The sequence below is a fragment of the Galeopterus variegatus genome, unplaced genomic scaffold (assembly GCF_000696425.1).
Source record: "Galeopterus variegatus unplaced genomic scaffold, G_variegatus-3.0.2 Scaffold783, whole genome shotgun sequence".
Taxonomy (NCBI): domain Eukaryota; kingdom Metazoa; phylum Chordata; class Mammalia; order Dermoptera; family Cynocephalidae; genus Galeopterus; species Galeopterus variegatus.
Window position 1 is genome coordinate 310,417 of NW_007726894.1, and position 20,722 is coordinate 331,138.

Sequence of the window (20,722 nt, forward strand, 5' to 3'; positions counted from 1 at the left end):
GCCCAGAAAAGCAGGCTGGGCTGGTCCGGGCCCCCCCCCCCCCCCCCAACTTGACCGAACCTATGAATTATCTGAGGTCCCATTGGCCTAAGAGAGCCTCCTTATTGCAGAGCTGTCTCTAAACCCAGTTGCACCCCATCCTTGGACTCAGACTATAGGTTTCCGCTCATAACGCAGGCTTCTAAACCCTGATCTCTGCTGAGCCCTTCCCCCTAGCCCTGGCCACCTCTCCTACCACTTTAGCTATCAGGGAAGGGTTTCATTTCTCATCTGCCCAGTCACCCTTGAGGGACTCTTTTGGGACTCCTTTGGGAAGAGAAGCTGTGACACTTGGCCAGGACAGTGACTAGCCTGCAGGACTGTGAACATGAACTCCTAAGTTCTTTGGCTGCCTTTGATCTTTCTAGGTCCCTGATTCTCACCAAGTCTAGTTTCCCCATGAGAGTTTTGGGGAGAACCATCAGAGGGACAAGAGAATGAGTAGGTATGGAAAGGGTCAGGGGGAGCAAAGACCTATCTAGGGTTAGGGTTAGGATGGGTAAGAGCAGGAATAAGGGATGGGGAGAAGTCAAGGGTATAGCAAGAGATGGGACAGAGGCAGGAACAAAGCAGAGGAAAGTATACCTCCTCAGCTTTTACAACAGGTGCATCTCTCAGGCAAGAACCAGCTGGATCCAGGCCCCTCTACCCTTGGCCCGAAGGGGTAGGGAGGGTTTCAGGGCCTCAGCAGAGAGGATGGGAAGGGAGGGGCAGATGAGGCCCTCAGGAGCCCGGATTCTAGCTGTTCCATTTGGTAACCAATCTCCCTGATGCCTTCTGGGCCAAGGCAAACTGAGAAGGACTGTGGACTTGGGAGGGCAATAGCTAACATAGAAGTGGAGTCAAGGTGTTGAAGTGGGATCCCCAGGGTGAGTGTGGCTCTGGGACCTAGGGGGGTGATTTGAGGGTGAAAGCCTACTGTTCCCCTTCCCCAATCTAGGGTGTTGCCTGGCAGCTCTCCCCCCATCCCTCCCTGCCAAGCTGCCAGACTTTGTTTTGTTAAGCCAAAATAGGAGAAAAGCTAGGGAATATGGCAGCAAGCCCAGGCATGGGGTGAGGGAAGGATGGGGCCGTGGCCTATCCACAGAAATGATCCCTGCCCCACAAAAAATTGAGGCTCAGCTGCCTTTCCCCACCCTGCCCTCCAACCTCAGCACCATGGCCATAGCTCTCCCTGAGCACAGAGCCATTTCCCAGGTTCTCTAACTCCTTGGCTGATCATCACAACTAGCTGCCACCCCCAGTTTCCTCTCTCTGACCAATCTCCACGCTTGTCTTCATCACTCTTCCTCTTGCTGTGGCTCCTTCCCTGATCTCCCCTGTCCTCAGACCCAATTTCCACAGGTAAGGGTAAGGGAGGCAAGTCTTCACCTAGGTAAGCCAGGTTCAAATGCCCCCTCCATCACCTCTTGCTCAGTTCCCTAGCTCTGCCCTCTTAGGGGGCCTCTTCACACTCAATAGAATATTAGCTGACAAAGGGGTGAGAACTGCTCAGTCTAAGGCTGGGCTGGGGAGGTTGGGATGGCAGGTGGATTCTTAGGACTCCTCTCAGTCCCTGGTGCTGAAGTTCTGGGGTACATGTGGACCCTGGCCTGTACCCCATGGGCCACCAACCATCTATCCTGCACAGATGTGGATGAGTGTGCTGAGGGCAATGGCGGCTGTCAGCAGAGCTGTGTCAACATGATGGGAAGCTATGAGTGCCACTGCAGGGAAGGCTTCTTCCTCAGCGACAACCAGCATACCTGCATCCAGCGACCAGAAGGTCAGCGCATGACCTGGGAGGGCCCAGCCCCTGCCCTCCCGAGGCTTCTCTTCCCAACTTTCCCTCATTACCCTTTCATTCTCAACAGCTATGAGTGCCACTGCAGGGAAGGCTTCTTCCTCAGCGACAACCAGCATACCTGCATCCAGCGACCAGAAGGTCAGCGCATGACCTGGGAGGGTCCAGCCCCTGCCCTCCCGAGGCTTCTCTTCCCAACTTTCCCTCATTACCCTTTCATTCTCAACTCTGCTAGCTCCTTCTCTTGTCGCTCAACTCAATGACACCCTAAGAGCTCCATGGACAGACATTCTGTATTAGAGCAAAATCTGGGGGAATTAACTTGGGGTTGGGGTCAGTATGAGATTGAGGCTACTATGGTGTGTCCTCTGTGTTCAGACTCAAGGTGAATGTCGTTCCGAATTGTATGTGGTTGAGCATCTCTAAGTTGCTGCTTATCTGAGAGAGCCTCATCAATGCCTTTTTCCTTGGATTAGATTGGGAGGTTCAGGCTGGAATAATGGGGTATATGTTGACTGTTTCTGTGACTCATCCCCCTCCACCCCCTTCTGGACTGTGACATCCCTGAGGGCAGGGACTATGTCTAGTTCATTTTTGTATCCTCAGCACCTAACATACAGCCCTGTATGTAGTGGGAGCTTAATGAATGTTCATTGAATGAAATTGTATAGTAATTATCTGTACCAGTTACTCCCCACTCACAGTATAGGTTTGATTGTTAATTATCTTCCCAGTTTGACTGTAAGCTATTTGAGGGAAGAGATCATGTCTTATATTTTTCTGGATTCTTCCTAAATCCATCCAGTCCCTAGTACAGTGCCAGACATTACTAGACACTATTTTTTGGTTGTTTGAAGGAGAGGATGATGACACAGGTTTTCTTTGGGATGAGTAGCAATACTTATTCATACCTCATTCAGAATGGCTCTGAGCTCTGCTCATTAGCACCCAGCTCTGTGGGCAAGACAGGAGGCCTATGAGGGGGGAGTCAGTCCTCTCTCTGCATTGCAACCTCAGTGGAATTCTTATAATTTCCTTGGCCTCCAACTGCCCCTTCTAGTTCCTCCTTCCTTAGGTGTTCAGGGGTACACAGTATTCAACCCCCCTCCCCTTTTAGAAGGAATGAATTGCATGAACAAGAATCATGGCTGTGCCCACATTTGCCGAGAGACACCCAAAGGAGGTATTGCCTGTGAATGCCGCCCTGGCTTCGAGCTCACCAAGAACCAACGGGACTGTAAATGTGAGATAACTGAGATGGCAGTGGGGGAAATGGGAAACAAAGAAGAGGGGTGTGGGGCCTTAATAGCAAGAGGACAGGGCTGGGAAGGAAAGGGAATATGGGACAGACAACTAAAAAACAGGGGCAGTGTCCATGTTGTGGAGAACTGTGGTACCCAAGGAGAAGCAAGCTGACAGGCCTCCTGCCCTCTCTGTGTACAGTGACATGCAACTATGGTAATGGTGGCTGCCAGCACACATGCGATGATACAGAGCAGGGTCCCCGGTGCGGCTGCCATGTCAAGTTTGTGCTCCATACCGACGGGAAGACATGCATTGGTGGGTGAGCCCAGGGGAGAACTCAGTCCACCTGTGATGGGGGTGGGGGTCCTTGGGAACCCAGAGGAGTGGGGGAGCACATGGGACCCAGGTGCGGGGCATGAGTGACTTGTGAGGGACTTGAAGACCCAGACAATGCCAGGTCTAGTGAGGGCCAACTCTAAGAGATAGTGATGTGCTCACCTGACCCTCTCTCCCTCCCCAAGTCATTGGTTCCACTACCATACCCCAGCACCTTCACCATCCTCTTTACCCCAGGATAAATTGTTGCCAAACTGGGAATAATTAGTAGAGGTGCTTGTTGAGCAAGGCTGTGGTTGAGAGGGGGGAAGTGAGCTGGGAAAATGCAGCTGGTTAGGCCTGACTAGAGGCTCCGGTCAACTAGTGGTAAGATGGGAGCCGTCACAGCCTACTGTCCCCACTCTGGAACTCAGGGTGAGACAGAGTGCTCTTTCCTGGAAAAACCAGTCCTGAACTGACAAATGGGGTTTCCTGGCTCCAGGTATCTTATTCCTCTTTCTCTCCTCACTCTCCTCCTGCAAATCCCCTTTCTACTCCCCTCACCCTCGTCCCCCACTTTCTTCTTTCTCCTCCAGATTCCAGAGGTACTCCCTCTTGGCTCCGCCTATAGCCTTCTCACTTCCTCACCAACTCCAGCCTTCCATCCCTCTTGCTGTCTTAATACCTGGATCCCTTTTCCTGAATTCCTAGGCCTTACCTCACATACCTTCAGGTACCCTAGATGAGTTTAATTTCTTAATTCCTTAAAGTTAATTCTTAATTTCCGTAAGTCTTTAGGTCTTTAGTTCTAAGAACGATTATGGGACAAGGTGACTCTTAGAGAAGTGGGAAATGAAAGGGAAGAGGTTCAGCTGGGGAGAGGCTTTGACTTGAGCCAGGGAGGGGCGAGCTTGCTCTGTGGGCAGAGATGTTTATGGTTGGCCATCCATCTGGTGGGCTACAACATGCTGGAGATGGGGTGCCGTGAACAGTCACTCTGTGTGAAGTCATGTATATCAGAGACATGACATTCAGTTTAAGAACCAGACTCTCTGCCACCCCATTCTAGAGACCTGCCCCCTTCACTGCAGACATGAAAAGGGGAGTAGATGATGGTCCTAAAGGTCTCCCTCAGGAATCTGCTCCAGAGACTTGCATACACCATTCAAAAGTACTTGTTTAATTAATACCTCCCTTGCTAGTGTTTCCCTCTGAATTAACTCTTCAAAAACCCTAAAACATTTTTAGGTCTTCATGTTGCCTTCTCTAGGCTGGTCTGTTCCAGCTCCTGTCATTTTTTTCTCATAGGTCTAATTCTGCTTTCCCAGTCTCCCACCACCCTGCAGGCACATTCACACATCCCCAGAGACTCCCAAAGGAAACTGCATGCAGTCCCCAAAGAAAAGATGCATGAATCAGGACAAAGCTTGGAGCCCATGGATTTGAGAGCCTGATCCCTCTGCTTTCTGTTCAGATATTGTTGCTTTTGAAAACATCCCTATTAAGCTTGAACTCTCTTCTAATCCAAGATCCATTCTGCCATCTGGGCCATGGCCAAGTGAGGCAGAAGAGAGCAAAGGAGGCTGTTCAGCCCTATGTTCTTTCCTAGTTCCTCTTCATCTTCTCCAATAGAACTTATTTTACCTTGCCCTATATTTCATTTTTCTCACCAGCCCTGGTAGGAGGAAACTTCATTATTTGGGGCTATCAGGACATTCATATTTAGTGGGAGGACTGAAAGAGCAATCAATATAGTTTAGCAGAAATGATGGGCACTTATTGGGATTTGGGATTTAGCAGTTTGAAAGACTTGAGGTTGCATTCCAGCTTTGCCTTTGGCATGCTATGTGGTAGTGGGCCCATAACTGCCCCTTTCTGAGACTCAGTTTCTCAGTTTTTCAGTCTTTTGGTGGGAGCTTGCCTTCTTTGAGGATACCAGGCAGGACAAGGCTGAGGAGTGAAGCAGTTGTAGGGGTCCCAGGGCTCATCATTTGGGCTTGCAAGGGGGAAGAGGTAGGGTGGGGTCTGGGGCCCAGTGGGCCACAGTGGCTCCTGCCCAGCATCTAAACAGCTTTTTTATAATGTCAAACAGGGGAAAGGCGGCTAGAGCAGCACATCCCCACTCAGGCCGTTTCTAATGGTAAATATGTCTGCTCTCTCTGCTTGCTCTTGCTGGCTTGCTAGGGGAAGGGATAACCTGCTGGGGCTCCCACTAACCGCATGCCCATTGGGCCCAGCCTGACTGGCCCCTGCCTGCCAGCAGGGTTCCTCTGGCAGCCTGGGCACTGGGCCCATACGGTGACAGGAAACCTGAGATACTAAGAGCTGGCCTGGGAGCCTTCATGTTGGTCTTGTCTTTCTTTGTTCCTATTACCCTCCTTCTCTCCTTCCTATTCTGTTCCCTCCTCCCACACCCACCTTCTAACACCCCACCCCATTCACAGCCATCTGCCCCCACCTCTATATAGTTAAAGACCCAGCCAGCTCCATCTTACCCACCATGTCCACTGTGTCACCTGAGATAGGGGTACAATAGGTTTAGATGCCATCCCTTCCTTGGGGCTTCTTTCTTGGGTTCTTACCCACATTAGTTCATAGCCCCAGCGTCATCACCATTCTCTCCCACCATAATGGTTAAGAGCATGGCATTTGAGTTCAGACAGACCTGAGTTTGAATCCTAGCTCTGCCACTTTCTAACTGTATGACCTCAGGCAAGCTACTTCCTCTGTGATCCTCAGTTAACTCTTCTATAAAATAAAAAGAATAACAGTCCTCCCTTAGGGTTGCTGTGATGAATGAGATAGTGCATGTAGAGCATGTACTAAGCGCCTGGCACAGAGTCAGCACAGAGTAACTTGTAGTTTTAATGCTGCAACCTGGAGAGCAAAGGGTTGAGAGTAAACACTGTCCTGCAGAGGTGGGCAGCTGTGCCCAGCTTCCTGGTGTAGCCTGGGATGAATTGAAAGCAACTCTGCAGCTCCCCCATCCTAGACTTAGCATTGTATTTCTGTTCCCCTCTCCCTGCTCCAGGGCTTAGTGGACCTCTTCTTATTCTAAGAGCCTTCTTGGGGGGGAATAGCTGGGCTTGGAGCCTGAGCTCAAGGTTCCCCTCCCAGGTTCCTCCCATGGTCTTGGGGAACCTCAGACGAGAATAAGGTGGGAATGACACAGAGGAGATCCCACTGTGGCTGCTCCCAAACCTAGGCATTTGAGGGACCAGGGCATGGCCAGGGATCCAAAGGCAGAGTTGAGCTTCTTCTGGAGCCCTGGCCTTGCTGTTCTTCTTAGTGACAAGGGTTGGGTGTGAGTGTTAGGAGTAACAGATTCAAGAAGATGATAGTACTGTCCAGTGCTTTTCTCATTCAGTTCCCTGATTCTGAGAACCACTCTCCTGTCTTCTCTAGCAGAGGCCATGGGATTCTCTCTCTCTATAAGAGAATCCCAGGCCCCCCCCAGAGGACAGCCCATACCTCCTCCACAGTCCCTGTGTCAGGGCCTTGTGCTGTTTGAGCTGATGGTTTTTCCTTGGCTTGACACTCCCAAGCTGCTGTTTAAATCTATTTTTCTCTAGTTCTGAATCAGAAAATAGGGAGTGACCCATCCACACTCTGCCCACGTTGCCCTCTCAGCAGAGGGAACACTTACCAGTCAATAGGGGGCAACGGTAGAAACACAGCTGAAATAAGGACTTTGGTCTTGTCTAGTTCTGAGGATCTCTAACTCTTTCACCTACCTTTTTACACCCTTCCTTCTCCTCTGGATTCTTCTCCTTTTGCTGCTCCTCCGCCCCACTCACACACACACATTATCTCCCCATTAGAAAAGTAAAAGAATGACAACAAAGCAGCCAGCTCATCTTCATCTGGAACTGAAAGGAGGGCTTGGGAGGAGTTGAAGGTTGAGACCCAGTATATGCTGTCTCCTCTGAGGATGAGCAGTCAGCGCTGAAACTGGGATCTTTCTTAAGACAGTTGGGCAGGAAGGGGAAGATAAATTAATGGGCAGCCCTCAGCTATCTTAGGAATCACCAGGCTCACTCTTCCCACCCCACCTATAGTAAGATTGTCTCACCATGACTCCCACCCCCACCCTCCGTGCACCACAGAGATGGTTGTTAGAAAGAGGAGGAAACTCCTATCTGTCCCTTCTGGTTCCCTGGCAGCCAGAACCCTCACTTAGCTCCCATCCCTCCCTGCTCCCCACCCCCCTTCAACCCCCAAGCACATTCCTGCCTGACAGCTCTGGCTTGTACCTGCCTCACTGCTGTCCACCTTGTTTCAATCAAGTAGGGGGCAGGGAAGTGGACTGCTTGGCTGTACTTGTGAGGGGATGGGGGTTGGGAGTGATGGGAGGAAGGGGGCTGGGAGCCTCTGCTTAATGCTCCTTCTAAAGCACAGGGAGGCAGCTGAGGCTCTCTTGGGCCTCTGTGGAGTTTGGGACTCCTCCAAGCTAGTAATCCATTACCATCCCCCACCTCCCTCCTAAACAGAGACCTGTGCTGTCAACAATGGGGGCTGTGACAGTAAGTGCCATGATGCAGTGACTGGTGTCCACTGCAGCTGCCCTGTGGGCTTCATGCTGCAGCCAGACAGGAAGACCTGCAAAGGTAAGGGCTTTGAGAGGACAGGAGCAAGGAGACCTTTGGCAAAAGGCTGAGGTTGGGACCAGGGATAGGGTACCTGTTATGGGACCATACCTCCTCAATCTCCTTCTTGTGAAGAACACAGGACATGGCTAAGGGTTGTCTCCTGTCCACCTTTCCCATCTCAGTTCATGGGCCCAAAAGTCTAGCCAGTTTCCTTACTGCCTCCTGCCCCTACCCTGGGTTGTTCTCCTACTCTCATTCCTATCCCTCTACGGGTCCCTAACCCTCTTAAGTTAATGGAACATGCCATTCACATTTGTCTGTGGGTGTGGAAGGATATTTGAGCCCTGACTTTGTGTGTGCATGAGGTTACAGGTGTGTTCCATAACCTCCTTAACCCACATTCTTCAGGCCTTCCCAGTAGGCTCTGGGGAAATGATCTCTCCCTTACAAGGGCTGTACCGGCCAAAGGGAGAATAGGATAGCAGTCAGAAGCAGTGATGCTGGAGCCTGGCTACCTGGGTTCAGGTCCTAGCTCTGCCTCTTACTAGCTCTGTGATCCTGGCAAGTTAGTTAATGTCTCTCTGCCTCAATTTCCCCACAGTGCTTGCCTCATAGGTGTGTTGTAAGGATTAAATTATTTATTATATATAAAGTATTTAGAACATAGCTTGACAAATGGTAAACACTTTGTGTTAGCTGTTATTACAGTATAATTTCCCACAGTGGCCATTCTGTTTCCCCTTCTTTTAATTACCAGGTCTGGGGGAGGATGGGGGGAGAGGGAGGAGGAAAAAGGGAGGGTAGCCACACCAAAAATAATGATTCATCAGGTCTGTGTCCCCTGGTCACAAGGAGTGGGACTGGAAGGAGGACTAGGCTCATTCTTTGTGTCTTTAGACCCAACAGCTGCAAGAGGAGGGGGGAGGCTGGGGCAGCAGGTCAGCAGCCAGAGTTGAGAGGTTTCCTGCTGGGAAGGACTGTTGACAGGTATGCCAAGAGTGAAGTGGAAGGCTGCCCTCCATGACCCCTCCCCCCAAGTAGGGGTGAGTAGGCTGGGTCCTGTCTGCCACCAGCTTGGGAAACTTGACCTCAGGAAGGAAGCCGCTCACCCACCCCCCTTTCCCTTACTAGCGCTGAAAGCTGCCTCAGGCCTGAGCCTCTCCAGACCTCTTCTTGTCCAGCCCCCTGCCTGGCCCCCAACCCTCCCCCATCAGCTGCCCAACCTTACTGGCTCTCCTGGAGGTCCTCCCTGCCTGGCCTCTTTCCCAGCTCCTCCTCCCTGAAGAGCTGCCCCTTTCCAATGAGTCCCTTTTGACTCTCCAAAATGGTCCCCCCGCCCCAAGGCTCTTAACAGAGCCCTTGTGACAGGGGTAGGGAACAGGAAAGGGATAACCCTATCCATCATCCTTCTTGGGAATGGCCATCAGCTGGAAAGTAAGGGGTATGGACTAGCCCTGTTGGTCAAATGTTCACCTGTTCCCTGCTCGAGGCAATTCCCTGAGGGTCTCATTCTGATTTCCTTCTGTTCCCTTTTAAGAGGACTCAGCCCTAGAACAGAGGATGTTACTAGTGACTGCAGATCCCCTCAACAGAGAAGAAACAGACAGGAGGGTGAGAGAGTAGTCAGAAGAGGCAGGCCCTGGAATCTCCTTGATTTTTCCTGTCTCTGTGACTGAGGGAGGAGGGATCTTGTCTCCTTGTTTGTTCCCAGCCTCCAATATTATCTTTTATTCTGTTTTGTTCTCCTTCCCCAGACATAGATGAGTGTCGCTTGAACAATGGGGGCTGTGACCACATTTGCCGCAACACAGTGGGCAGTTTTGAATGCAGCTGCAAGAAGGGCTATAAGCTTCTCATCAATGAGAGGAACTGCCAGGGTGAGTAGACTGGGGCCAAGGTAAAAGCCTTGGGAGAGGTTTTTGGGGTGGGAGAGCTTCAAGGAGGCCAGAAGACCAGAGTCTGAGAAACTCAATAGACACTGCAGAAAGTCTATAGGCAGTCTCATGCTGAGAATTAGCCAAACGGTACCCCTTCCTTTTGGCTAACCAGCTTTGCACTGGAGCACATGGCTTGGCAAGGAGGAATGGATTTCACTCCAATTCATATCCTTGGCAGAGTATGACCTGCCTAACTACACATGGTGGTCCTGATCCACAGGCACCAACTTTTGGAGTTCCTGATTCTAAGTGGAGGGGGCATAGAGAATGAATCAGCATTGCTTAATCAGTGATCCTAGGGCTAGGCCATGAGTAGGAACTCTTTCAATTCAGTGGGGGACAGCCAAGGCCCCTCAACTTGGGCCCTTCACCTGAGCAAGGGTCAAGTGCCCCAAGACAGATTCAGTGGCTTGAATCCTTGTTCTTCCAGATATAGATGAGTGTTCCTTTGATCGAACCTGTGACCACATATGTGTCAACACACCAGGAAGCTTCCAGTGTCTCTGCCATCGTGGCTACCTGCTGTATGGTGTCACCCACTGTGGGGGTAAGCCAGCAAACTTGCACCCCCCCAACCCTCCCGCCACCCTGGCCCCTGTCACCTTCTCATCTTCCAGTTAAATAAGCCCCTGGGTTGGCTTGTGGCTATGGGCAATCCCTGGGTGCATGTGCCTTGTCTGCATCCATTGTGATGAAATGGGAGGAATTAAGACAGATTCTGAAGGACAGCTGGGAGACTGGGGCGTCAGAGAATAGCATCCTGCCTCCACAATTCCTATTTCCCATCTCCATCACTGTCCCCAAACCCCCATCCTCAACTCCCAAACTACAGCCCCACTGACAGGTAGGAATGGATGGCATCAGAAAGCTGGCCTAGCTGACTGGCTCCTTCTCAGTTCTTCCTTTGACTAAGGACAGCGATAAGGGGAGGAGGTTTGGGCTCTTCTCAGGCCAGTAGTCATCCTGGGTTACCTAGAACACTTTTAAACTCTTTTAATTGTAAGAATAACATGATATCTACTCTCAACAAACTTTAAAGCGTATACTATAGTATTAACTATAGGCGCAATGTTGTACAGTAGATCTCTGGAGCTTATTTATCTTGTATAACTCAGGGTGCCTGGAACTCTAACCAAAGGTTGTCATTCACTGCCCATTCCCTGGCTTCTACTCCTCCCCCACCAATGTCTGTCTGTCTGTCTCCCATCTCCTTCCCCCAGATGTGGATGAATGCAGCATCAACCGGGGAGGTTGCCGCTTTGGCTGTGTCAACACTCCTGGCAGCTACCAGTGTACCTGCCCATCAGGCCAGGGCCGGCTGCACTGGAATGGCAAGGATTGCACAGGTGGGCAGTGCTCTCTGCCGGCCAAAGCTGGCACTGCAGTTTCAGGGGGAGCTGGGGTCCTGGAAAGCAGAGTACCATGCTGGGGAAGGGTGTGAGGCAGAAAGAGGGAGAGAATGTAGCCATTTGAGTTAGAGTTTTGAAGTTTTGAGCAAATAATTCCTTTATAAGTCTCCCTGGGTACAACAATAGTTCTGCCTGTAGCTGGTTCTCTTCTTCCAAGCTACCAAACTGAGGAAGAGGGTGAGAGAAGAATGTACCCATCTTCTCAGGCCTCTCTCCCCTTCCTAGAGCCGGTGAAGTGTCAGGGCAGTCCTGGGGCATTGAAAGCCATGCTCAGCTGCAACCGGTCTGGGAAGAGGGACACCTGTGCCCTGACCTGCCCCTCCCGGGCCCGGTTTTTGCCAGGTAAGTGGGAGGAGGTTGCTGGAGGGCTTGTGGGGGAAGAAGGGAAGAAAGACTGGCTGTTGAGGCAGCTCCTCTGCTCCCATTGGATTCCTCCAACCAGTGGGGGTTTGGAGGGCAGGTCAGAGCTGTGACAGGCCCCTTCTCTCAGAGTCTGAGAATGGCTTCACGGTGAGCTGTGGCACCCCCAGCCCCAGGGCTGCTCCAGCCCGAGCCGGCCACACTGGGAACAGCACAAACTCCAACCACTGCCATGGTGAGCACCAGCCCAGAAGCCTTGTTTCAACTCTGCTCTCTTGTATTAACCCCTTATTTCTCTTCTTCATTAATCCCCTGGCCCTGCTTTTTCGTGAATCCCCTTTTTGGCTCTGTAATTCTCCAGCTCTGCTGCCTTACTCCCTCTGTCCCTAACATCTGATCCCCTTGGCTTTTGTAAGCCCACTCCCCCAGCCAAGCCCCTGGCTTATTGCCCAGCTTCTCAACACCCTCCACAGCAGCCCCCACCCCCATGGGGCCTCCATATTGTGCTGAGCTTCTACCATCCCTCCAGAGGCTGCAGTGCTGTCAGTTAAACAGCGGGCCTCCTTCAAGATCAAGGATGCCAAATGCCGTTTACACCTGCGAAACAAAGCCAAAATGGAGGAGGCCGGCAGAATCCCAGGGCCAGGTCTGGTCTGGGGACCCCACTCAAATGGGCTGTCTGGCTACCAAACTCTCCCCACCCCTTGGCTCCTCTGCTTAGTGAGATCTCTTCCAGAAACCCACCAGCACCCTGAACTCTGGACAGAGCAGGGGAAAAAGCGGTTGTAGGCACAGGGCCCAAAGAAGCCTCAGGGTATTACATTCCACCAACTAATTAGTACCCTAGACTAAAAGTTGAGTGATAGTCCCAGTCAGAAATCTGGTGAGGTCTTTCTGGGCTGGGGTGGAGAAGAGCTGGGAGTGAGAACTTTCCCTGCCCATAGGAGGTGCCCCTGGGGTTAATAAGATCTCTCCCCCAGGTGGTGCCCCCTGCTCTGACTGCCAGGTCACCTTCATCCACCTCAAGTGTGACTCCTCTCGGAAGGGCAAGGGCCGGCGGGCCCGGACCCCTCCAGGCAAGGAGGTCACCCGGCTCACCCTGGAACTAGAGGCAGAGGTCAAAGCTGAAGAAACCACAGGTGAGACTGGAGGCACTGTTGGGAGGAGAGCCAGAAGGGGAGGCCAGAGGTGGGGAAACCACGAGTCTCAGTGCAAAAGGAAGAAACAGAGCCTGTAACAGACCCTGCCTAATGCCAAGCCCAATAGCTAGCTCCTCTTACCATGCCCCTCCTGGCTCCCAGCTTTGCTCTTCTGCTCTCCTGTTCACGGCCACCCTTTCTCTCCCTCCTGACTCATACCACCATCCACCACCAGCTAGCTGTGGGCTCCCCTGCCTCCGACAGCGGATGGAACGGCGGCTGAAAGGGTCTCTGAAGATGCTCAGAAAGTCCATCAACCAGGACCGCTTTCTGCTGCGCTTGGCAGGCCTTGATTATGAACTGGCCCACAAGCCTGGCCCGGTATCTGGGGATCGAGCAGAGCAGATGGACGCCTGTAGGCCTGGGCAACACCGTGCTGGGGCCAAATGTGGTAAGGGAGCTTGCTGGAGATTAGGGGATCAGGGGAGTGGGGAAGGCCCAGGTTGGGCCTGGCTCAGAGCATGACCCTTATGGCCTCTGTTGCATCTCTCAAATTATGAGGCAGCCAAGACCCTCCTGCCCACAGTCCTCCCTTCCCTGGTCTGAGGCTGAAATCTAGAAAGATACCAGGCAGGGCCAGCAACCCTCCTGCACACGACTTTGACTCCCCTAACCCCCCAAGCTGGATTCTGTTTGTTCCCTGACAAAGAGATTCTCCCTGAATCTGGGCAAGTGGGAAGGGGAGTCCCAGGCCTGGGTGGTGGGAAATGGGGGGTGGGTGGCTAGCACGGCCGACTCTCCCTCAGTCAGCTGCCCGCAGGGAACGTATTAAGGATTCTGTTTGTTCCCTGACAAAGAGATTCTCCCTGAATCTGGGCAAGTGGGAAGGGGAGTCCCAGGCCTGGGTGGTGGGAAATGGGGGGGTGGGTGGCTAGCACGGCCGACTCTCCCTCAGTCAGCTGCCCGCAGGGAACGTATTACCACGGCCAGATGGAGCAGTGTGTGCCATGCCCAGCGGGCACCTTCCAGGAGAGAGAAGGGCAGCTCTCCTGCGACCTTTGCCCTGGGAGTGATGCCCACGGGCCTCTTGGAGCCACCAACATCACCACATGTGCAGGTGCCAGGGGAACAAACAATATAGAGTGGGGTTGGGTGGGCACTGGGATGCCCATGGGCATGGGATTTCCCAAAGGGCAGGCCCAGGCTCCAGACCACTCTCCTAGTCAACATCCTGTTAGTATGCCTCTGTCCCCTGAGACTGGGCGACCCCAAAGGGGTGACTCAGGACCATCCCCATCAGAGTTGGGCCCTTGGTTCATTGCAGGTCAGTGCCCACCTGGCCAACACTCTGTAGATGGGTTCAAGCCCTGCCAGCCATGCCCACGTGGCACCTACCAACCTGAAGCAGGACGGACCCTGTGCTTCCCATGTGGTGGGGGCCTCACCACCAAGCACGAGGGGGCCATCTCCTTCCAAGACTGTGACACCAAAGGTGAGTGGGCTACTCACCCCTCTAGGGGACTCCCAAAACCCAACTGCTCTAAAAAAATAAACTCTCCAAGTCCCCAGAATAGACCCCAGAGTAAATCCCACACCTGAATATGTTGTCCCATCATCTTCCCCAAACTGAGAAAGGCTCAGTTACCTGACCAACCACACCGTCCTTGTTCCCAGGACCCATCCTGACCCTCCACAAGTCCCAAACCTGGGAATTGGGAAATAATTAACAGTCCCACTTACCCCTCTGCTTTGGAGAACTGGTGGCACGTTCCCCTCCATACCCCAAATGAGTTTCTGTATAGGTTTAGCACTATGCTCAGTGCCTGAAAGAAAAGGATTGGCACTGTAGCCAACTAGTCTGTAAGTTTGTTTTGCCCTGGGCTTACATTCTGGTATGACTGGGAAAGCTTGGGGCCCTGGAAGGAACTTTGGTGTCTTCAATCTCCTGATTCTCCATGATGAATGTGTCCTGCCCATCCCATGCCCCAGAACTCCCGCCTGCCCACTATCTTGACTCCTGTCTTTCTCTCTTGCCTGCAGTCCAGTGCTCCCCAGGGCACTACTACAATACCAGTATCCATCGCTGTATCCGCTGTGCCATGGGCTCCTATCAGCCAGACTTCCGTCAGAACTTCTGCACCCGCTGTCCAGGAAACACAAGCACTGACTTTGATGGCTCCACCAGTGTGGCCCAGTGCAAGAGTATGTGGCAGGCCAGGCTGTGGAAAAGGGTAGAGAGGCCTGGGAGCAATGGGCATGGAAAGAAGGGAGAGTAGTAAACCAACAGGGAGCAGGGGTGGTGGGTGGATGGGTAGGAAAGTCCCACTTCCCACCTCTCCCCAATCACTCAATCTCAAGGCGAGTTGCTAGGCTGTGCCCTGCAGCACCCTCTCCCTGGAGATGGGTAACAAGGAGACACAGACAGGTGAAGTAAGAAGAGAAGGTACTAAAAGGGCAAAAAGGAAGTTGGAATTAGAACTTGGAGAGTAGGGCCGGCCCGTGGCTCACTCGGGAGAGTGTGGTGCTGATAACACCAAGGCCATTGGTTCGGATCCCATATAGGGATGGCAGGTTGCTCACTGGGTAAGCGTGGTGCTGACAACACCAAGACAAGGGTTAAGATCCTGTTACCGGTCATCTTTAAAAAAAAAAAAAAGAACTTGGAGAGTAGATGATGAATTAGGGTAGAGGCTGCCCACATGTGTCTGACTTCCACTTCAGAACTTTTTAATTTCCCCAACCCACTTCTCCACTGACTTCCCTTCTCCTTCTTGCTCTATCCACCGGGGCATGGCTACAGATCGTCAGTGTGGTGGAGAGCTAGGTGAGTTCACTGGCTATATCGAGTCCCCCAACTACCCAGGCAACTACCCAGCCGGCGTGGAGTGCATCTGGAACATCAACCCTCCACCCAAGCGCAAGATCCTTATCGTGGTACCTGAGATCTTCCTGCCATCTGAGGACGAGTGTGGGGACGTCCTCGTCATGAGAAAGAACTGTGGGTGGCTACAGAGCTGGGCCAGGGAAGGGTAGTCCGAATTTGGTCTGGAGGGAAAGAGAGACATTGGCACAGGAAGAATTGGGGCAGTGAAGCCAGAGATCCATGGGGGAAAAATAGTGAGAGAGGCCTTAGGAGAAGAGAAGCTAACAAAGGAAAACAGCAATGACTGGTACATGTTCAGCAGAGAGCAGAGTTAAGAAAGCCAGCATTGGGGCTAGAACTCCAATGGTGTTACATGTGTCACTTTCCCATCCTAGCATTTTTGCCATCCTACTTACTTAAAAGTCAAATTTCTTATACTATGTGAGTGCATGTGTATCAAAGAGGAATTGTGAAACGATCCCAGGGGACAATGTGAGAGGGTGTTTGGGAGGGGGTGGGGGTTGGTATGTATGTGTTTGGTGGGAAGAGCCTCTGTTAGAGTGATTCCTTCCCTAGCCTTGATTCCACAGCACTCATTCCAGGAGGGTTTGGGTAGCCTGCCTTGCAGCTCTACTGACCTGCTACTTGCCTTCCTAGCCTCCCCATCCTCCATTACCACTTATGAGACCTGCCAGACCTATGAGCGCCCCATTGCCTTCACGGCCCGTTCCAGGAAGCTCTGGATCAACTTCAAGACAAGTGAGGCCAACAGTGCTCGTGGCTTCCAGATCCCCTATGTTACCTATGATGGTGAGTAAGGGCAGGAGAGCCAGGAAAGTGGGTGAGAAGGGGGAGGCTCATGGGTCTTGGGAGGGAGCCAGGGGAACAGGAAGAGTTCTCACCCCTCAGCCCCTCCCCTTGGTTGACTTTGCAGAGGACTATGAGCAGCTGGTAGAAGACATTGTGCGAGATGGCAGGCTCTATGCCTCTGAAAACCACCAGGAGATTTTAAAGGCAAGTGAATATTAACAATAATGATAGCCAACATGTAATGAGCTTGTAACAATATGCAGGCAATATACTAAGTGCTTACATGAATATTCTCATTTGATACACACAGTAACTCTATGAGGTAGATACTTTTATCATTCCCGTTTTACAGATGAGAAAACTGAGGCACACAGAGTTAAAGAACTTGCCCACTGGTAAACCTGGGATTTGAGCCCAAGCCTATCTGACTGCAGTGTCACCCACATTACATTATACTTGGGGAAAACTTGGAAGAGAAAGGGAAGGTGAGGAGAAGAAATGTCGCCTACCTCTTCCACCAAGAGATATAGGGGAAATGAAGTATAGAAAGATGCTTTCGCATAAGTCCCTTCCTTTCCTTTCTCCTTCCCTAGCACCCACAGAGAAGCTGCAGATCTAGCACAGCTTTATCAGAATCAATTCATGTATAGGTTTCTCTTAAAGGAAAAGAAATATTCCCAACATTGAAGAATGGACCTTCAATGTTGGACAGATAATTATCCAACACAGAACTGCAAAAAAAGTTCTATCTTTAATATTAATGAAATAATTTTTACATTATCACCAAAATAAAAGCCATGCTGATAGAAATCTCCTAGAACTTGCAGACTTAAAAAATATAATTTTGGCAATATATTTTAAGCATCTGCACCCTCATTTCAAATCAAATGTACTATGGAACTCCAATGCAAAGCAATAATAGCCATTTTTATTAAAGTAGAAGAGGCTAGAAGCCCCACCTCTCATTGTAAAAATCCACTGATGCAGTGGAAAGACTACCAGCCTAGGAGCCGGAAGATCAGAGTTCTAATGCACGGTGCCTGGTACCTAGCAGGCTCTCGACACATCATGTTGCTGTGGCAGATGGTGTGGTCAGGAAAGACCTTTGATTAGGAGAGACCTGAATGAGGTAAAGAGGCTACCCATTAGAAGATCAGGGGAGAAGCATTCCAAGCTAAGGAGCATGGAAGCAGTTTGACATGTTCAAGAACCTCAAGAAGGGGGCTGGCCGGTTAGCTCAGTTGGTTAGAGCGTGGTGTTGGTAACACCAAGGTCAAGGGTTCAGATCCCCACACCAGCCAGCCACAAAAAAAAAAAAAAAAGAAATGAATTGGTGATCTTTGCAAGATGCCAGGCAACCACCTCATTATTTTTGAAAACTGGTAACTAAAATGAGGAAAAACGCATCAAGGACTTGACCTGCCTTTCCTATAAGATGCTTACTAGCAGGGTGAGGAAGAGTGGAGAGGGAACAGCATTCAGCCTATGGGCCATGCAAGGGATTCAGCTTTACTCTGAGTGATAAAGGAAACCACAGAAGTGTTTCAAACAGGAAAAAGATGAATTGATTAAAACCCCAAAAGTCACTCTGGCTGCTGTGGAGAGAACGGTCTAGGGAAGCATGGAGACCAGTTAGGAAGTTACTGCCATAGTCCAAGTGAGAGATGATGGTGACTTGGACCAGGGTAAGAGCTGTGAAGATGGTGAGAAGTGGTCAGACCCTGGATATATTTTGATGGTACAGTCAACAGGATTTGATGTTGTTGTGAGCAGGAGAGGAGTCAAGGATGGCTCCAATGATTGGAGACAGAGCAATAGGGAGGATGGAGCTGCCATTGACTGAGTTGTAGATTTCTAAAGAAGGGGAAGATAGTGGTGATGGGAATCCAGAGTTCACCTCTGGATATGTTTAGTGTGAAATGCATATTAGACAACAAGAGGGGCAGCTGAGTCGAGGCTGTGTTCCTCTTTCTCACTCCCGACACCGAGGCTGACATTACTGCCTGCCATCCTCTGCAGGACAAGAAGCTCATCAAGGCCTTCTTTGAGGTGCTGGCCCATCCCCAGAACTACTTCAAGTACACAGAAAAACACAAGGAGATGCTGCCAAAATCCTTCATCAAGCTGCTCCGCTCCAAAGTTTCCAGCTTCCTGAGGCCCTACAAATAGTGCCCTTAGGCCCAGAGACACAGGTTTTGAAGTCCCCAGAATCCTTAGCCCTCAGAGCCGGCAGCCCCCACCCTCGGACAAGGAACTCTCTCCTCCCCTCTCTTTTTGGAGGAAAAAAAGTATCACTGCACAGACCAGGCATTCTCCCTTTTTGTCTTTCTAGTTTCCTTTCTTTATCTCTCTGCCTCTCTCTCTCTTTTTACTCTTTTCCTTTTTCTTACATGCTTCCTGGAAAAGCCATTCAGTGCTGGCTTTATTCTCCCTGAGGGGTGAAGGAACAGCACCACACCACCCCACATCACCCTGGCCTATTTTACCAACTCATATCCCTGGTCCCATCAGCTTGGAAGGGTGAAAGAGACCCACAAAGGAAGTGGGTCTAGTGGGAAATGGGGAGGAGGGAAGAGGAGCTTCTGCCATTATAGGGTTATGCCTTGCTAGGAAGGAGCCAAAACGTCCCCAGGGTGATTCTCATAGCCTGGGGTCCTGCCAAAGAAGCCTTTGACTTACAGGCTTAATACCAGCACCAGTCCTCTAGGGCACATGGTTTGAGCCTTGGACCACCCACACGGCCGGCTTTCTTGTCTATACAGATCTTCTCTTTCTTTCCCCACATCTGCCTGGGGTCTACTCCGTAAGGGTTTACAAATGGCCCAAACCATTGGGCTAGTGGACACCAGCTGAATGAGGATAAGCAGCAGGCATTACCATGTTGAATGCGCTGCTGTGGCTCCCCAAGAGAAAGACTATAGCTCTGCAGGACAGAAATCAAATTTAAAGCATTGCCAAAAAAAGAAAACAGAAAGAAAAGAAAATGTATCATCTAAAGAACTAGACTACAGAACAATTGGAAGCCAGCCTCAAATACTAATCCCTTTTCTTACTTGTCTTCCCTGGCCCAGCCGCTCCTCAGACCCACCCAAGTGCTCCCTGGGGGAGCCCTACTCCCCTTGCTAAGTGTTGTCCTTAAAGAAACATGGCTATTGACCCGAAGCCAGCCTGGGCCTTGCCCCACAGTTTTCTTTCTCGTAGCCCCAGGTGGCTTGTGGGCTCCACCAGAGGACCCCGCTCTGCAGCCAGCCTGGAGCTGCCTACCTCTGGCCTCAGGCTGTGGGCAGCAAGAGGAATGTGTGTGCACTTGGTGAGCCTCCTGCCCATGCTGTCCACATCTAATAAGTGCAATCATTTTGAGTCTTTCTATGTTGTCTAGAGAGAGAGACTTTTGTTTTTTGGTTTCATTTTTATTTTTGTTTCTTTCTCTTCTATTAGAACAATCCTATTTATAGCTGCCCAAGAGAGAAGAGTATACATTTGAAATGGAAGAAAATTGGTTTTGAATCTCATGAACCTTGAGTGCTAGAGCATCTGATCTGTCTCTATTCCACCAGTGGCCACCCAGACCTCGAGGGCTCTCGGCTGGGGTAACCCAGGGCTGTAGCTCAGAGACATCTGATGTATAGGACAGTAATTCTGGGGACTTGATGGAGCAGGAAGGAGAGGGACCTATGTTTGCCAAACCAATCCTGCCATCCCTATGCCTCTCCATGGATTCAGCATGGACCTCATGATTGTAGAGGCCAATGGAATTGTCAGTGATTCTCTATCCCAAGTAGGGAAAACTTCCATCTTTTCCCTGTCTTCATCCTGTTTTCCCCTGGTGTGCACATGGAAGAACACCAGGACAAACTACCTGAGGATGGGCTGACACAGGGTACTGAGGCCAGAGACAAGGCTGTGGGAACTAAGAATAGGACAGTTATCCAGGTGTGAAGTTGGTGAAAGTACCAGATATGTGCCTGACCCTGGTCACCTCCCTCTTAGAGTTGACTTCAAGCCTAGCTTCCTCAACTACTGTTTTTCAAACATGTCCATGCCCAACCCTAGGTTCTGTACACGTTCCACCCTTAATCCAACTGTTGCCTGAAAAATAATTTTCCATTTGCTCCTTCTAGTTCCCCCAACGCTGTAGTCCTAGTCAATCAAAGGCTACCAATTGACTCCTCGGGTCCATTTCTAGGTGACTGTCCCAGGCTACTGCTCTCCAGGAGACTCAACACTAAATAA

General features: G+C 51.0%; 1 protein-coding gene and 1 non-coding gene across 2 annotated transcripts in view; both read left to right on the forward strand.

Annotated features, from left to right (window-relative positions):
- SCUBE3 (signal peptide, CUB domain, EGF-like 3) overlaps positions 1-18,797 on the forward strand; it is a 21,938-nt gene extending 3,141 nt beyond the window's left edge. The window contains exons 3-21 of the mRNA XM_008572429.1: positions 1,670-1,804; positions 2,940-3,065; positions 3,266-3,382; positions 7,873-7,989; positions 9,726-9,848; positions 10,339-10,455; positions 11,129-11,254; positions 11,543-11,659; positions 11,808-11,912; positions 12,207-12,305; positions 12,658-12,816; positions 13,052-13,267; positions 13,772-13,933; positions 14,141-14,308; positions 14,857-15,018; positions 15,617-15,814; positions 16,337-16,489; positions 16,614-16,693; positions 18,509-18,797. Of these exons, the coding sequence (XP_008570651.1) occupies positions 1,670-1,804; positions 2,940-3,065; positions 3,266-3,382; positions 7,873-7,989; positions 9,726-9,848; positions 10,339-10,455; positions 11,129-11,254; positions 11,543-11,659; positions 11,808-11,912; positions 12,207-12,305; positions 12,658-12,816; positions 13,052-13,267; positions 13,772-13,933; positions 14,141-14,308; positions 14,857-15,018; positions 15,617-15,814; positions 16,337-16,489; positions 16,614-16,693; positions 18,509-18,658 (2,630 nt within the window). The 3' untranslated portion in view covers positions 18,659-18,797. The remainder of the gene's footprint in view (positions 1-1,669; positions 1,805-2,939; positions 3,066-3,265; positions 3,383-7,872; positions 7,990-9,725; positions 9,849-10,338; positions 10,456-11,128; positions 11,255-11,542; positions 11,660-11,807; positions 11,913-12,206; positions 12,306-12,657; positions 12,817-13,051; positions 13,268-13,771; positions 13,934-14,140; positions 14,309-14,856; positions 15,019-15,616; positions 15,815-16,336; positions 16,490-16,613; positions 16,694-18,508) is intronic.
- TRNAT-GGU lies at positions 17,716-17,790 on the forward strand. Its single transcript has one exon. It is a non-coding gene; the product is annotated as a tRNA-Thr (tRNA).
- Positions 18,798-20,722: the final 1,925 nt, after the last annotated feature.